At 37.8% G+C, this 12,233-nt stretch overlaps 1 protein-coding gene across 16 annotated transcripts in view; it reads right to left on the bottom strand.

Annotated features, from left to right (window-relative positions):
* The window catches only part of TERB1 (telomere repeat binding bouquet formation protein 1), a 46,244-nt gene extending 34,456 nt beyond the window's left edge, over positions 1-11,788 (bottom strand). For 4 of the 16 annotated variants that reach the window (XM_047834772.1, XM_047834769.1, XM_047834773.1 and 1 more), the window contains exons 1-4: positions 11,127-11,679; positions 7,583-7,645; positions 4,625-4,714; positions 49-159 (exon numbers count right to left, since the gene is read on the bottom strand). In XM_047834772.1, the coding sequence (XP_047690728.1) occupies positions 49-159; positions 4,625-4,714; positions 7,583-7,613 (232 nt within the window). In that variant the 5' untranslated portion in view covers positions 7,614-7,645; positions 11,127-11,679. The other 12 variants (XM_047834774.1, XM_047834767.1, XM_047834770.1 and 9 more) reach the window with 8 other exon arrangements.
* Positions 11,789-12,233: the final 445 nt, after the last annotated feature.

Raw genomic sequence — 12,233 nt, 5'->3', positions numbered from 1 at the left:
ATACTAAAGAACTACAATCACAGATAAAAATTCACTATCACATCTTACTGTTTTGTTGACAAATTGAATGAATAGTGACCAAAGCTTCTTTTTGTGAAAAAGGGTTGTCCATTTGATACTTCAGACACTCCAATAGTAAGTTCAGATCAGTCTTCATTTCTAAAGAACAAAAATTTCACTTTTCTAAACCAAGTGTTATCTTTCAAAAACTAACCATTTAAATTTCACTTTTTAAATTTCACTTTTTAAATACATATATTTATCATGTCTGTTTTCAAGATAATGAGTACATATTCCTTTTATAATCTATCCAACAGTAAAGATAAAAAAAAAAAAAAAAGAAAGATGTTGCTTAAATAAAAGAACTTGAAATGAACTTCTTGTAATTATTTGATTTTCCCCTCACATGAAATATAAGAATAGAAAATCCATGGGGTGCTAGGGTGGCTCAGTCAGTTAAGCATCCAACTTCAGCTCAGGTTGTGATCTTGCAGTTTGTGAGTTCAAGCCCCGCGTCAGGCTCTGTGCTGACAGCTCAGAGCCCAGAGCCTGCTCCGGATTCTGTGTCTCCCTCTCTCTCTCTCTCTCAAAAACAAATAAAACATTAAAAAAAATTTTTTGAAGAACAGAAAATCCAAATGCAGTATTATTCTCTTTAAATAAAGCTACACTGGTTTAAATATCTGCCATTTAGAAATAAAGTGAATGAAAATGAAAATACAACATATTAGAATTTGTGGGATGCTACCAACAGTATTTGAGAGGAAATTTACAACACTAAATGTTTATATTATAAAAGAAGAAAGGTCTCAAATTAATGACCTCAGCTTCAACCTTAAGAAACTATAAAAACAGTAAATTAAACCCAAAGTAAGTAGAAGGAAGGTAATAAAGATCAAAGCTAAAATCAATGATACTGAAAGCAGGAAAACAATACAACTGGTTTTTGAGAAGATCAATAAAACTGATAAACCTCTAGACAAACTGATCAGGAGAAAGGAGCAAAGACACAAACTACAAATATCAGAATGAGAGATAAGGCACCATCATAGATTCTATAAATATTCAAAAGATAATGTTATGTGCAACTTCATATCTATAGATTCAATGGCTGAATGGTGAAGTGGACAAGTGAAATTAACAAATTGCTTTGAAGATACAAATTATCTCACCCAAGAAGAAACAGACAACCTAAATAGTACTACATCTATAAAAGAAATTGAAATCGTAGTTTAAAAACCTTCCTGTGAAGAAACCTCCAAGTTCAGATGGCTTCATTTGTAAATTCTCCCAAATGTTTAAGGAAGAAGTAATATCAACTCTACACAAACTTTCCCCAAAAGTTTGGAGAGAAGGAACACTTCCCAACTTGCTCTATGAGGTTAGCCTTATCCTTATACCGAAACCAAAGCCATTAGAAAGGAAAAAAAAGAAAACTACAGACCAATATCCTTCATGAACATTCATGTAAAAAGTCTAAACAATTTTAGCAAACCGAATCTAACAACATATTAAATAATAATACATCATGAACAAGTGGGTTTATCGTAAGAATGCATAGTTGGTTAAGATTTGAAAAATCAATTGATGTAATGTGATAAACTAACATGGAAAGCCATATGATCACCTCAGTAGATGCAGAAAAACCATTTGATAAAATCCAACATTCATTTCTAGTTCAAAAAATTTTCAGCAAACTTGGAATAGAAGAAAAACTCCTCAACCTGAAAAAGTATATCCACAAAAACAAAACAAAACAAAAGCCCTATAGTAAACATAATACTTAATAGAGAAAGACTGAATTCTTTCTCTCTGAGATCAGGAATAAGACAGAGATGTTTAACATTATACTGGGGAGTGTATCATTCTATTTAGCATTCCTCTTAATATTGTACTAGAGAACCTAGCCAGTGCCATCAAGTGAGAAAGAAATAAAATGCATTCAAATTGGTAAGAAGGTAGTAAAACTAACTGCCTTCATGTGCAACATGATCTTCTATATAGATAACCTGATGGAATCTACAAAAAAGCTACTAGACTAATAATGGAGTATAGTAGGATTTCAGAATATCCATTTAACATACAGAAATCAATTATATTTCTATGTCCCTGTGGTAAAGTAATTGGAAATTGGTGTTGAAAAACAATGCCATTTATAATAGTATCAAAAATATGAAATAATTAGAGATATACCTAACAAAAGATATAAATAACATGTATAATAAAACCTCAAAAATATTGCTGAGAATTATTAAACAAGACTGAAATAAAGGGAGTGAAACACCTTTTTCATGGACTGGAGGACTAAATATTAAGATGTCAATTCCCCCAAATTGATCTATAGATTCAATTTAATCCCAACAGACTTTTTAAAAATATGAATTGACAAGATGAACCCAAAATTCATATGGAAATGCAAGGGACCTATTAGCCAAACAATTCTGAAAAAGAAGAATAAAGCTTGAAGACTAAAACTATCTGATTTCAAGACTTCTTATAAAGCTACAGTAATCAAAAGAATATAGTATTACATTAGCATACACAAATAGATCAATAAACTAGAATGCAGTCCAAAAATAAACTCACGCATATATGAATAGCTGATTTTTTACAAAGGCACAAATGCAATGCAGAGAAGAAAGGATAGCCTTTCCAACAAATGATGCTATAACAAACAGATATCTGTATTCAAAAACGTAACAAACCAAACTTGAATCAAACCATATACAAAAAGAAACTCAAAAGGGATTCAGATGTAATGTAAAATCTGGAACTATAAAACTTTTAAAAGATAACACAGGAGAAAAACTTTGCTACTTGGGCTTACATGAAAATTTCCTAGACACAGGGGCTCCTGGGTGGCGCAGTCGGTTAAGCGTCCGACTTCAGCCAGGTCACGATCTCGTGGTCCGTGAGTTCGAGCCCCGCGTCAGGCTCTGGGCTGATGGCTCAGAGCCTGGAGCCTGCTTCCGATTCTGTGTCTCCCTCTCTCTCTGCCCCTCCCCCGTTCATGCTCTGTCTCTCTCTGTCCCAAAAATAAATAAACGTTGAAAAAAAAATTAAAAAAAAAAAAGAAAATTTCTTAGACACAGTATTATTAATACAATCTGTAGAAAAATAATGAATAAATTGTATTTCATCAAAATTTAAAACTTCATTCTCTTAGCAGTATTTTCCTTTTAAAAAAAATTAATATATTTATTTCTGGGGGAGAGAGAGAGAGAGAGAGAGAAAGAGAGACAGAGCACAAGCAGGGGAGGGGCAGACAGAAAGGAGAACACAGAAACTGAAGCAGGTTCCAGGCTCCGAGCTGTCAGCACAGAGCCCAAAGCAGGGCTCAAGGATACAATATTTGGCAAGGATGCAAAAGAAGTGGAACTCTCATATATTGCTGGTGGATACATAAAATGGTACAGCCACTTTGAAAGTTCAGCAGTTTCATAAATTGTTAAACATACACCTACTATTTGATCCAGCCATTTCACTCCTAAGAATTTACCCAAAAGGAAAGCAGGTTATGTGTCCATACAAAGACTTGTACACAAATGTTCATGGCAGCATTGTATGTAATAGCCAAAAACTGAAAACAACTGAAATGTCCATCAACAGATGAATGGATAAACAAATGACCATAAAATGGAATACTACTTAGCAATAAAAAGGAATTAACTATTGATATACACAACAACATGGATGAATCTCAAAATAATTACGCTGAGGGAAAGAAACCACACACAAAGAATATGTACTGTATTATTCCATGTACTGAAAAAAAAATTAAACTACTTTATAGTAACAGAAGGCAGATCAGTGGTCGTTTGGGGAAAGTGGGTCAAGGAAGGGACGAAAAGAAGTATTAAAAAGGTGCATGAGGCTATATTCCCTATCCTGATTGTTGCTACTGTTTGCATGGATATGTGTGTGTGTGTGTGTGTGTGTGACTTATCAAAATATAAACTTGAAATATTTATTTGCAACTAAAAATGAAAGATAATCATTTTCCCATAAAATTTTTTACCATACCCTTTAAACAATTTCTTCTCTTGGTTTTAAGGATTTTAAGTTGTATGTAGATTTTGACATAATGCTTGAATTAACATTTAAAGTTCTCAAAGATAGGGGCACCTGGGTGGCTCAAGTTGGTTAAGTGTCCAACTTTGGCTCAGGTCACGATCTCACGGTTCATGGGTTCAAGCCCCGGGTCGGGCTCTGTGCTGACAGCTCAGAACCTAGAGCCTGCTTCAGATTCTGTGTCTCCCTCTCTCTTTGCCCCTCCCCCGCTCATGCTCGCTCACGTGCTCTCTAAGTAAAATAAAAACATTAAATAAAATTTTAATAGAAAAATTTTTTTCAAAAAAAAAATAAAGCTTTCAAAGATAAAGAATGAAGACAGGACATAAAAGTACAGAGGAACACACTAAAAGAAACTTAGATTTATTGTCAATATTTAGTCTTCCTCTTAAAGGAAATTCAACTGACAATTTGGTTTAATGAAATAATTCATGACCCAATTTGTTAGTGAAAAACCATAATACAAAGGTTATCACTAAGTTGTCTTGAAGCAACAGCAATCATTTATTGATCTTATTCTACATTAATAGAAACTGTAAAAAGGTTAGCTTGCCTGTATGGGTTATCAATAAACCTCTCATCAGCAACAACATGCCAAACAGGATTTTTGATGGAGCATAGTGATTTTCAATTCTAGGCACAACTGAAGAAAACAAGACACTTCTTTATGTATTCCTCTATTCTCTCCTATACTCCCCTCTCATATTTTGATACTTTCTATTATAATCCCTCCCTTCCCAAAGCACCTAATGACATCTACAACTCAAGTTTTATCTTACCCAGGCTATGAAACCTAGTTTCTTCAATAATTCCTGAAGAAAATAAACAAAAACTCAAGAATATACAAAACAAAAGCACAAGCAATAAAAGAAAACTGGATAAATTGGACTTAAAATTGAAATTTTTTGAGCTTCAAAAGATATCATTAAGAATGTGAAAAGATAATTCACATATAAGGAAGGGAAGAATATACCTATAAATAAGGTATCTGATAAGGGGCTTGTGTTCATAACATATAAAGAACTCTAAAACCTCAATAATAAAAAGATAATCCAATTAAAAAGCAAAGAATGGACATTTCTCCAAAAAAGATACACAAATGGTCAATTAAGTATATGAAAAGATGCTCAACAGCATTAGTCATTAAGGAAATACAAACCAGAACCACAATTAGAAACCACTTCACATCCACTAGGATGGCTACAATCGAAAAGACAGATTATGTCAAGTGTTGACCAAGGATCTGAAGAAATTGGGGCCCTTATACATTGCTGCAGGAATATAAAATGGTACAGCCACCTTGGCAAAAAGTCTGACAATTCTTCAAAAGGCTAAACATAAATTTACCATAGACTCAGCAATTCTACTACCAAATATATACCCAAGAGAAATGAAAACCTATGGCACACAAAAACTTACACATGAACATTCATAGCAGCATTACTTGTAACTGCCAAACAGTGGAAACCCAAATTTCCACCAACTCTTAAATGGATAAACAAAATATGATATATCCATTCAATGAAATATTATTTGGCAATAAAAAGGAATGAAGATACTGGTACAACTTGAATAATTCTTGAAAATATTACACTAAGGGGCGCCTGGGTGGCTCAGTTGGTTAAGCATCCCCCACCAATGTTTACAGCAGCATTATCAACAATAGCTATCAAACTATGGAGAGAGCCCAAATGTCTATCAACTGATAAATGGATAAAAAAGATGTGGCATATATATAATGGAACATTACTTAACCATCAAAAAAAAAAAAAGAAATCTTGTCACGTGTAACAACTTGGATGGAGCTAGACAGAATGTATTATGCTAAGTAAAATAAATCAATCAGAGAAAGACAAATATATGATTCCACTCATATGTGGAATTTAAAAAGCAAAACAGATGAACATATGAGGGAGGGAGGAGAAGAAAGGGAAACACACCACAAGAGACTTAACTATAGAGAACTGAGGGTTGATGGAGGGAGTTGCATAGGAGATGGGCTAGATGCGTGATGAGAATTAAGTGGGGCACTTGTGATGAGTAATGGGTATTGTATGTAAGTAATGAATCACTGAATTCTACTTCTGAAACCAATACTGCACTGCATATTAACTAACTAAAATAGGGGTGCCTGGGTGGTTCAGTAGGTTAAGTGTCCAACTTCGGCTCAGGTCATGATCTCATGGTTCATAGGTTCGAGCCCCACGTCAGGCTCTGTGCTAACAGCTCAGACTGGAGCCCGCTTTGGATTTTGTGTATTCCTCTCTCTCTGCCCCTCTTCCACTTGTGCTCACTCTCTCTAAATTAAACATTAAAAAAAGTTAATTAACTAGGGGTGCCTGGGTGGTTCAGTCGGTTAAGCATTCAACTTCGGCTCAGATTATGATCTCACAGTTTGAGTTTGAGTCCCATGTCGGGCTCTGTGCTGACAGCTGAGAGCCTGGAACCTGCTTTGGATTCTGTGTCTCCTCTCTCTGCCCTCCCCTGCTCATGCTCTGTCTCTCAATAATAAATAAAAGTTAAAAAATATTTTTAAAAAATTTAATTAACTAAAATATAAAAAATTAAAAAAAAATACATAAATGTTTTGGGATGCCTGGGTGGCTCAGTCAGTTAAGCATCTGACTTCAGCTCAGGTCATGATCTCACAGTTTGTGAGTTCAAGCCCGTGTTGGGCTCTGTGCTGACAGCTCAGAGCCCTGGAGCCAGCTTCTGATTCTGTGTCTCCCTTTCTCTCTCTACTCCTTCACCTTTCAAGCTCTATCTCTCTCTCTTTCTCTTTCAAAAATAAACGTTAAAAAAAAAAAAGAAATGTTTTTCTCAGTCTTTTTTTGAGGGCCCTCTTCCTCAGCCAAATCCTTATGTGATGGTGTACATTAAGGAACACCATTCCCCATCCTTTTCTTTTTTAATATTTAACATTTCTGATTAACCTCCTCCATGTCCATGGATTTAATTTCCATCTTTCAAAGGACAACTCTAAAATCTATACCTCCATGCATACTGTCATGGTGGTTCTCTCAGATTCCCAGTATTCTTGTCTATGTCTCTATTAAAATGGCTATCAGGGACGCCTGGGTGGCGCAGTCGGTTAAGCGTCCGACTTCAGCCAGGTCACGATCTCGCGGTCCGTGGGTTCGTGCCCCGCCTCGGGCTCTGGGCTGATGGCTCGGAGCCTGGAGCCTGTTTCTGATTCTGTGTCTCCCTCTCTCTCTGCCCCTCCCCCGTTCATGCTCTGTCTCTCTCTGTCCCAAAAATAAATAAAAAACGTTGGAAAAATAAAATAAAATAAAATGGCTATCATATGGTATTCTAATTATCAGCATGCCTTTTCCCATCAGAATGTCAGTGTCCTGAAATCAGTGTGACATGCAGGGTAGATGCACAATAAATATGCATGTAAATTGTTGAATGATTCTTTCATTTCCTGGATCCTGTGAGATAATCTGCAATATATCCTACAAATAGATTATAAAATTAATTCCAGATATATAATCCATTAATTTCTCACCTTGTATCTTCTTTGTGTCTTCACTTTCCATGCTTGTCTGTATTCTTTTTCCTTATATTTCATCTATAAAATAAAGATATTTTCTCAATTTAAATCAATGTTTGAGAATTCCAGAATTATAAATGCAAAAGTGTAGGGAAAAAACAATTTTCCTGAAGACAGAAGAGCAGGGACTGAATCTACAACTTATTAAATATGTGATACTGGGTGTGCTTAAGTTCCCTAAGGCTCAGTTTCCTCTTCTGTAAAATAGGAAATCCCTACTTCATAAAGTTGTAACAAGAATTAAATTTGAAAAATACATAAATGCATATGGCATTCTTAAGTATTACAGGCCTTCAACATAGTTTATTAAGTAAATATACACATTTGGTTGATTGAATCTAAATGACCCTCTTGTGGTTCTGCTTCCTTATTTTCTTTTCTTTCCTGTAAATTTTCATCCCATCATTTCTGATTGGTCACTCCATGAATTGGAAATTTAAAACACACACACACACACACACACACACACACACACACACACACACTTTAGAACTGCATTTCTCTACACAAGCTAAGCTTAATACTAAAATTTTGTTTTTCAACAATCCATGTTTTTTTTTTTTAATTTTTTTTCAATATATGAAATTTATTGTCAAATTGGTTTCCATACAACACCCAGTGCTCACCCCAAAAGGTGCCCTCCTCAATACCCATCACCCACCCTCCTCTCCCTCCCACCCCCCATCAACCCTCAGTTTGTTCTCAGAATCCATGGTTTTTTCAACATAGTATTCCACTATTAAGCTAAAATCCTTGTTTATATACCACTTGTTAGAATTTTTAAAATAACTGGGAACCCTGATATGGCATTTCACATGCTAAACTGACTTTTTAGAAAAACTATCAGAGTCCAATTAACTTCTTAAAGCAATGAATCAGGACTCACAGAACTCTAGAATTCTTTTTTATTCCAACACTACATGGTTAAAAGGAGACAGCTACTGGGGCACCTGGGTGGCTCAGTTGGTTGAGCACCCAACTTTGGCTCAGGTCATGATCTCGCAGTCAGTGAATATGAACCCCAAGTCCGGCTCTGTGCTGACAGCTCAGAGCCTGGAGCCTGCTTCAGATTCTGTGTCTCCTTCTCTCTCTCTCTGCCCCTCCCCAACTCATGCTCTCTTTCTGTCTCTCACAAATAAACGTTAAAAAAAAAAACAAACTAGGGGCGCCTGGGTGGCTCAGTCAGTTAAGCGGCCGACTTCAGCTCAGGTCATGATCTTGCGGTCGGTGAGTTCGAGTCCCGCGTCAGGCTCTGTGTTGACAGCTCAGAGCCTGGAGCCTGTTTCGGATTCTGTGTCTCCCTCTCTCTGACCCTCCCCCCTTCATGCTCTGTCTCTCTCTGTCTCAAAAATAAATAAATGTTAAAAAAAAAATTTTTTTTAAAGAAAATGTAGATTTAAAAAACAACAACAACAAAAAACTAAAAATAAGAGATAGCTACTTATCCTTTCTATTTTTTTCTCACTCTCAAAATGAAAATAAAATTCCCAAATAAAAAAATTAATAGTAAATGTGAGAATCTTTTATAAAATAATATATAAATGTATACCAGGTTTGCCATTTTTTTAAACCTAAATATTCCATTAAAAGAAGGATGCTTGGGTACATTATAGTATATTTACAGGATACTGTTACAAGAATACTGATGTTTACTTGAAATGTTTAATAACAAGGAAAAATGCTTATGTTACAATTAATCAACAATGGCAAGACTCAAGCTTTTATCTACAGCATGATCCCAGTTATGCAGAGGAAATCATAAAACTACATGGAAAACAACATGTTAACACTTGTTTTAAGCTGGTGGTTCTATGGTGTCTTATCCCACTTTTTTCTATTTTTCACAATTTTTATAATAATAAAAGCTTCTAACATTCAAGTCCTATAATAGGCCAGGCTATGTTCTGTAAACCTTACAAATATTATCCTTCTAGTTTTTACAACAACCCTAAGAGGGAGTTATAAAGATGAAGACTGACAAGGAGAGCATAAACAATTTGCCCAAACAAACAGCTAGTGAGTGCCAGAGCTGGAATGAGCACCAAGAAAATCTGAGGCCATGCCCTACACTCTTATCGTCTACTACACCTTCTTCCATATGTAAACATGCATTACCTTTGAGAAAATGGGTTAGGATTTGGAATAGGAAGAGTAAATTAAAAAAAAAAAAAAAAACTTAAAAAAAATGGACTATGGACTACATGTATCACATGTGGAGGTTTTTTTGCTTTGTGAAGGAGTATAAGGACTATTTCTTTAGTTTTAATTAGTCAACCTATTCTGCCTTTAAATATAATTTTATTTTTACAAAGCTTTAAAAACTAAATGTATTGAAATTGAAACTGACAGAACACATTACCTTCTATTCCCCTTTGTCTTTCTTATACTGTTTTCTAATAAATGACACAATAAAATGGAACTTTCCAGGGGCTCCTGGGTGGCTCAGTTGGTTAAGCATCCCACTTCAGTCATGATCTCATGGCTCATGAGTTCGAGACCCACATTGAGGCCTGTGCTGACAGCTTGGAGCCTGGAGCCTGCTTCAGATTCTGTGTCTACCTCTCTCTCTCTCTCTCTCCCCGTTCCCTGCTCGTGCTCTGTCTCTCTCTCTCTCTCAAAAAAAAAAAAAAAAAAAAAAAAATTTAAAGTTTTCCAAGTACCTAGTAGCATTAATACAAGTCATTTATTTACTAGCTAAGTGCTTAGAAACATCAACAGCAAAGGGCAAGTTATAACTTTCAAGGGATAATTATAAAACTATATTTTAAATTATGAAATATAGACTATTCCCCAAAACAAAAGCATCTGTTCAATAAAACAGTGTTTTCAGTAATTTAGTGAAGATGCAAATTGTGAGAAGCAAGATTGCAAAATTATTTGCTGTATTCTCAAAAGGGGAAAAAAAGGATTTTTCCAGGTAACAGAAGAAACTATTCCATTTACAGGTTTAACTCAATGTACTCCCCAAAACAGTGCTGTTAAATTCAAATTTAAGCAAGAAAACTAGCTGAACGTTACTCTTTTACTTGGCATAGAAAATGTTAACATGAAAAGCTTTTTTGAAATTTAAGTACTACCCCAAAATATCAGAACGATAAATGAAATTTCTGTATAAGGCTGGCAGGCTGAAAATCCCACCACTAAATGCCATCACTAAGTTCTTGACAGTGGATGCCCAGCTTGGACTCACGCACAGTGGAAATTTTCCTGAAACTAGGGGAAACAAGGGGAAAAGGGCCAATAGGCAAAAAAATTTGCTGTTACAGTTTAGCTTGAGAAATAAGAGGTGCAGAAAACAAGCTGAGTGAGGGTACGAGGAGCTCGCTCTGCATTCACATTCCCAGACTCAGTAGACTGGAGCAGCCGTTCGTTATGCATTAAAACTCATCACCTCTTCCCAGTTTGCACAGTAAGGCGATGCCCGATCTTTCCAAGTAGGGAAGGCTACCCCCACCCCCTTTTCCCAGTTTGCACTCATTAACACCAAGGCCTGGCTCACCTAAAGAGCTGGGAGAACTCCTTTCGAAGAGCAGTGGTCTTCCCCAGGCTCGTGTTAGGCCAGGACTCTGCAACTCCTGCCAGGGACCGGGTACCGGTTAAGGGCGTGAGTCCCGCCCCGCCACCCACGACTCCTGAGCAGCGGGCGCGCCGCTCAAGTGCTGTGGCCCACGCGGTCCGGCCCACGGTCTGAGAAAGGGCCTCACCAGTGGTTCCCACCCCTCCGATACACCAGAATCATCTGGCGAGAGGCCTGTGGATTCTCAAGTACAATCACGGTCGGAAACTGCCGGGCTCCAGAGGCCTGACCAAATGGTACGTGGCAATTCTCTTTTTCCCATGAGCTCCTGTGGGGGCTGCGGCCGGGGTCGGCCGCTTCCTGAGGAAGGCCCCTTCCGGCCAGTTCAATCCCCTCAACGGGTTAGAAAGCGAATAGGGAGGCATCCCTCATCCCAGCCGCTGTGAGGGCCGACCGGGGCCTACTGGCTGCAGTCTACCTTCCACAGGAGACCACTGACAGAGTCCGGGGCGGGGGCAGGGCAGGGCCCGCACGCGCGGGGAGTGGAAGCCGTGACCTTTACCGTCAAGTCGCGGCGTGTCGTTTCCGTGCTTCCTTCCTCTAAGCCCGCCTACAAACAAGCCGCTCCACTCCGTTTCCCGCCCAGCAGGCCAGGCATACTTCCGCTGGGCGGAACTGGGACTTCCGGCCGCTCTCGCCTGCCCACACGCGGTGTCTCCCCACAGACAGACGCTCCCCGAAGTCCCCAGGGCGGGTCGTGGGTAGCAAGAGTACGAATACAGTGTCCACGAGTGGTGGAAAGTCACAACGTGGAGGGGAAATCTTCTGAGCTCATCGCTCCGGGTTTTTAGGGCTTTTCTTTGCTCAGAGGGGCTTTTGCCACAAGGAGTTAGGAGAGCCGGCTCCAGGTCCATGAGACCAGGTCAGAGACTGTGGCAGCAGGGCACAGCATGGGTTAAGGGGCCCTCCGAGCCCCAAGCCTGGCCCTCAGTCCTCTCTCCCAATCTTCTTGTCTTTGTTTTCTGATAAAACTATACATCTGAAATATTTGCCTTTTCTGGTAGTCATGGTTGGAAGATGTCCTTTGCT

Source organism: Prionailurus viverrinus, chromosome E2 (genome assembly GCF_022837055.1).
Source record: "Prionailurus viverrinus isolate Anna chromosome E2, UM_Priviv_1.0, whole genome shotgun sequence".
NCBI classification, from domain to species: Eukaryota; Metazoa; Chordata; class Mammalia; order Carnivora; family Felidae; genus Prionailurus; species Prionailurus viverrinus.
This window is presented reverse-complemented; position numbering and strand designations above follow the sequence as displayed.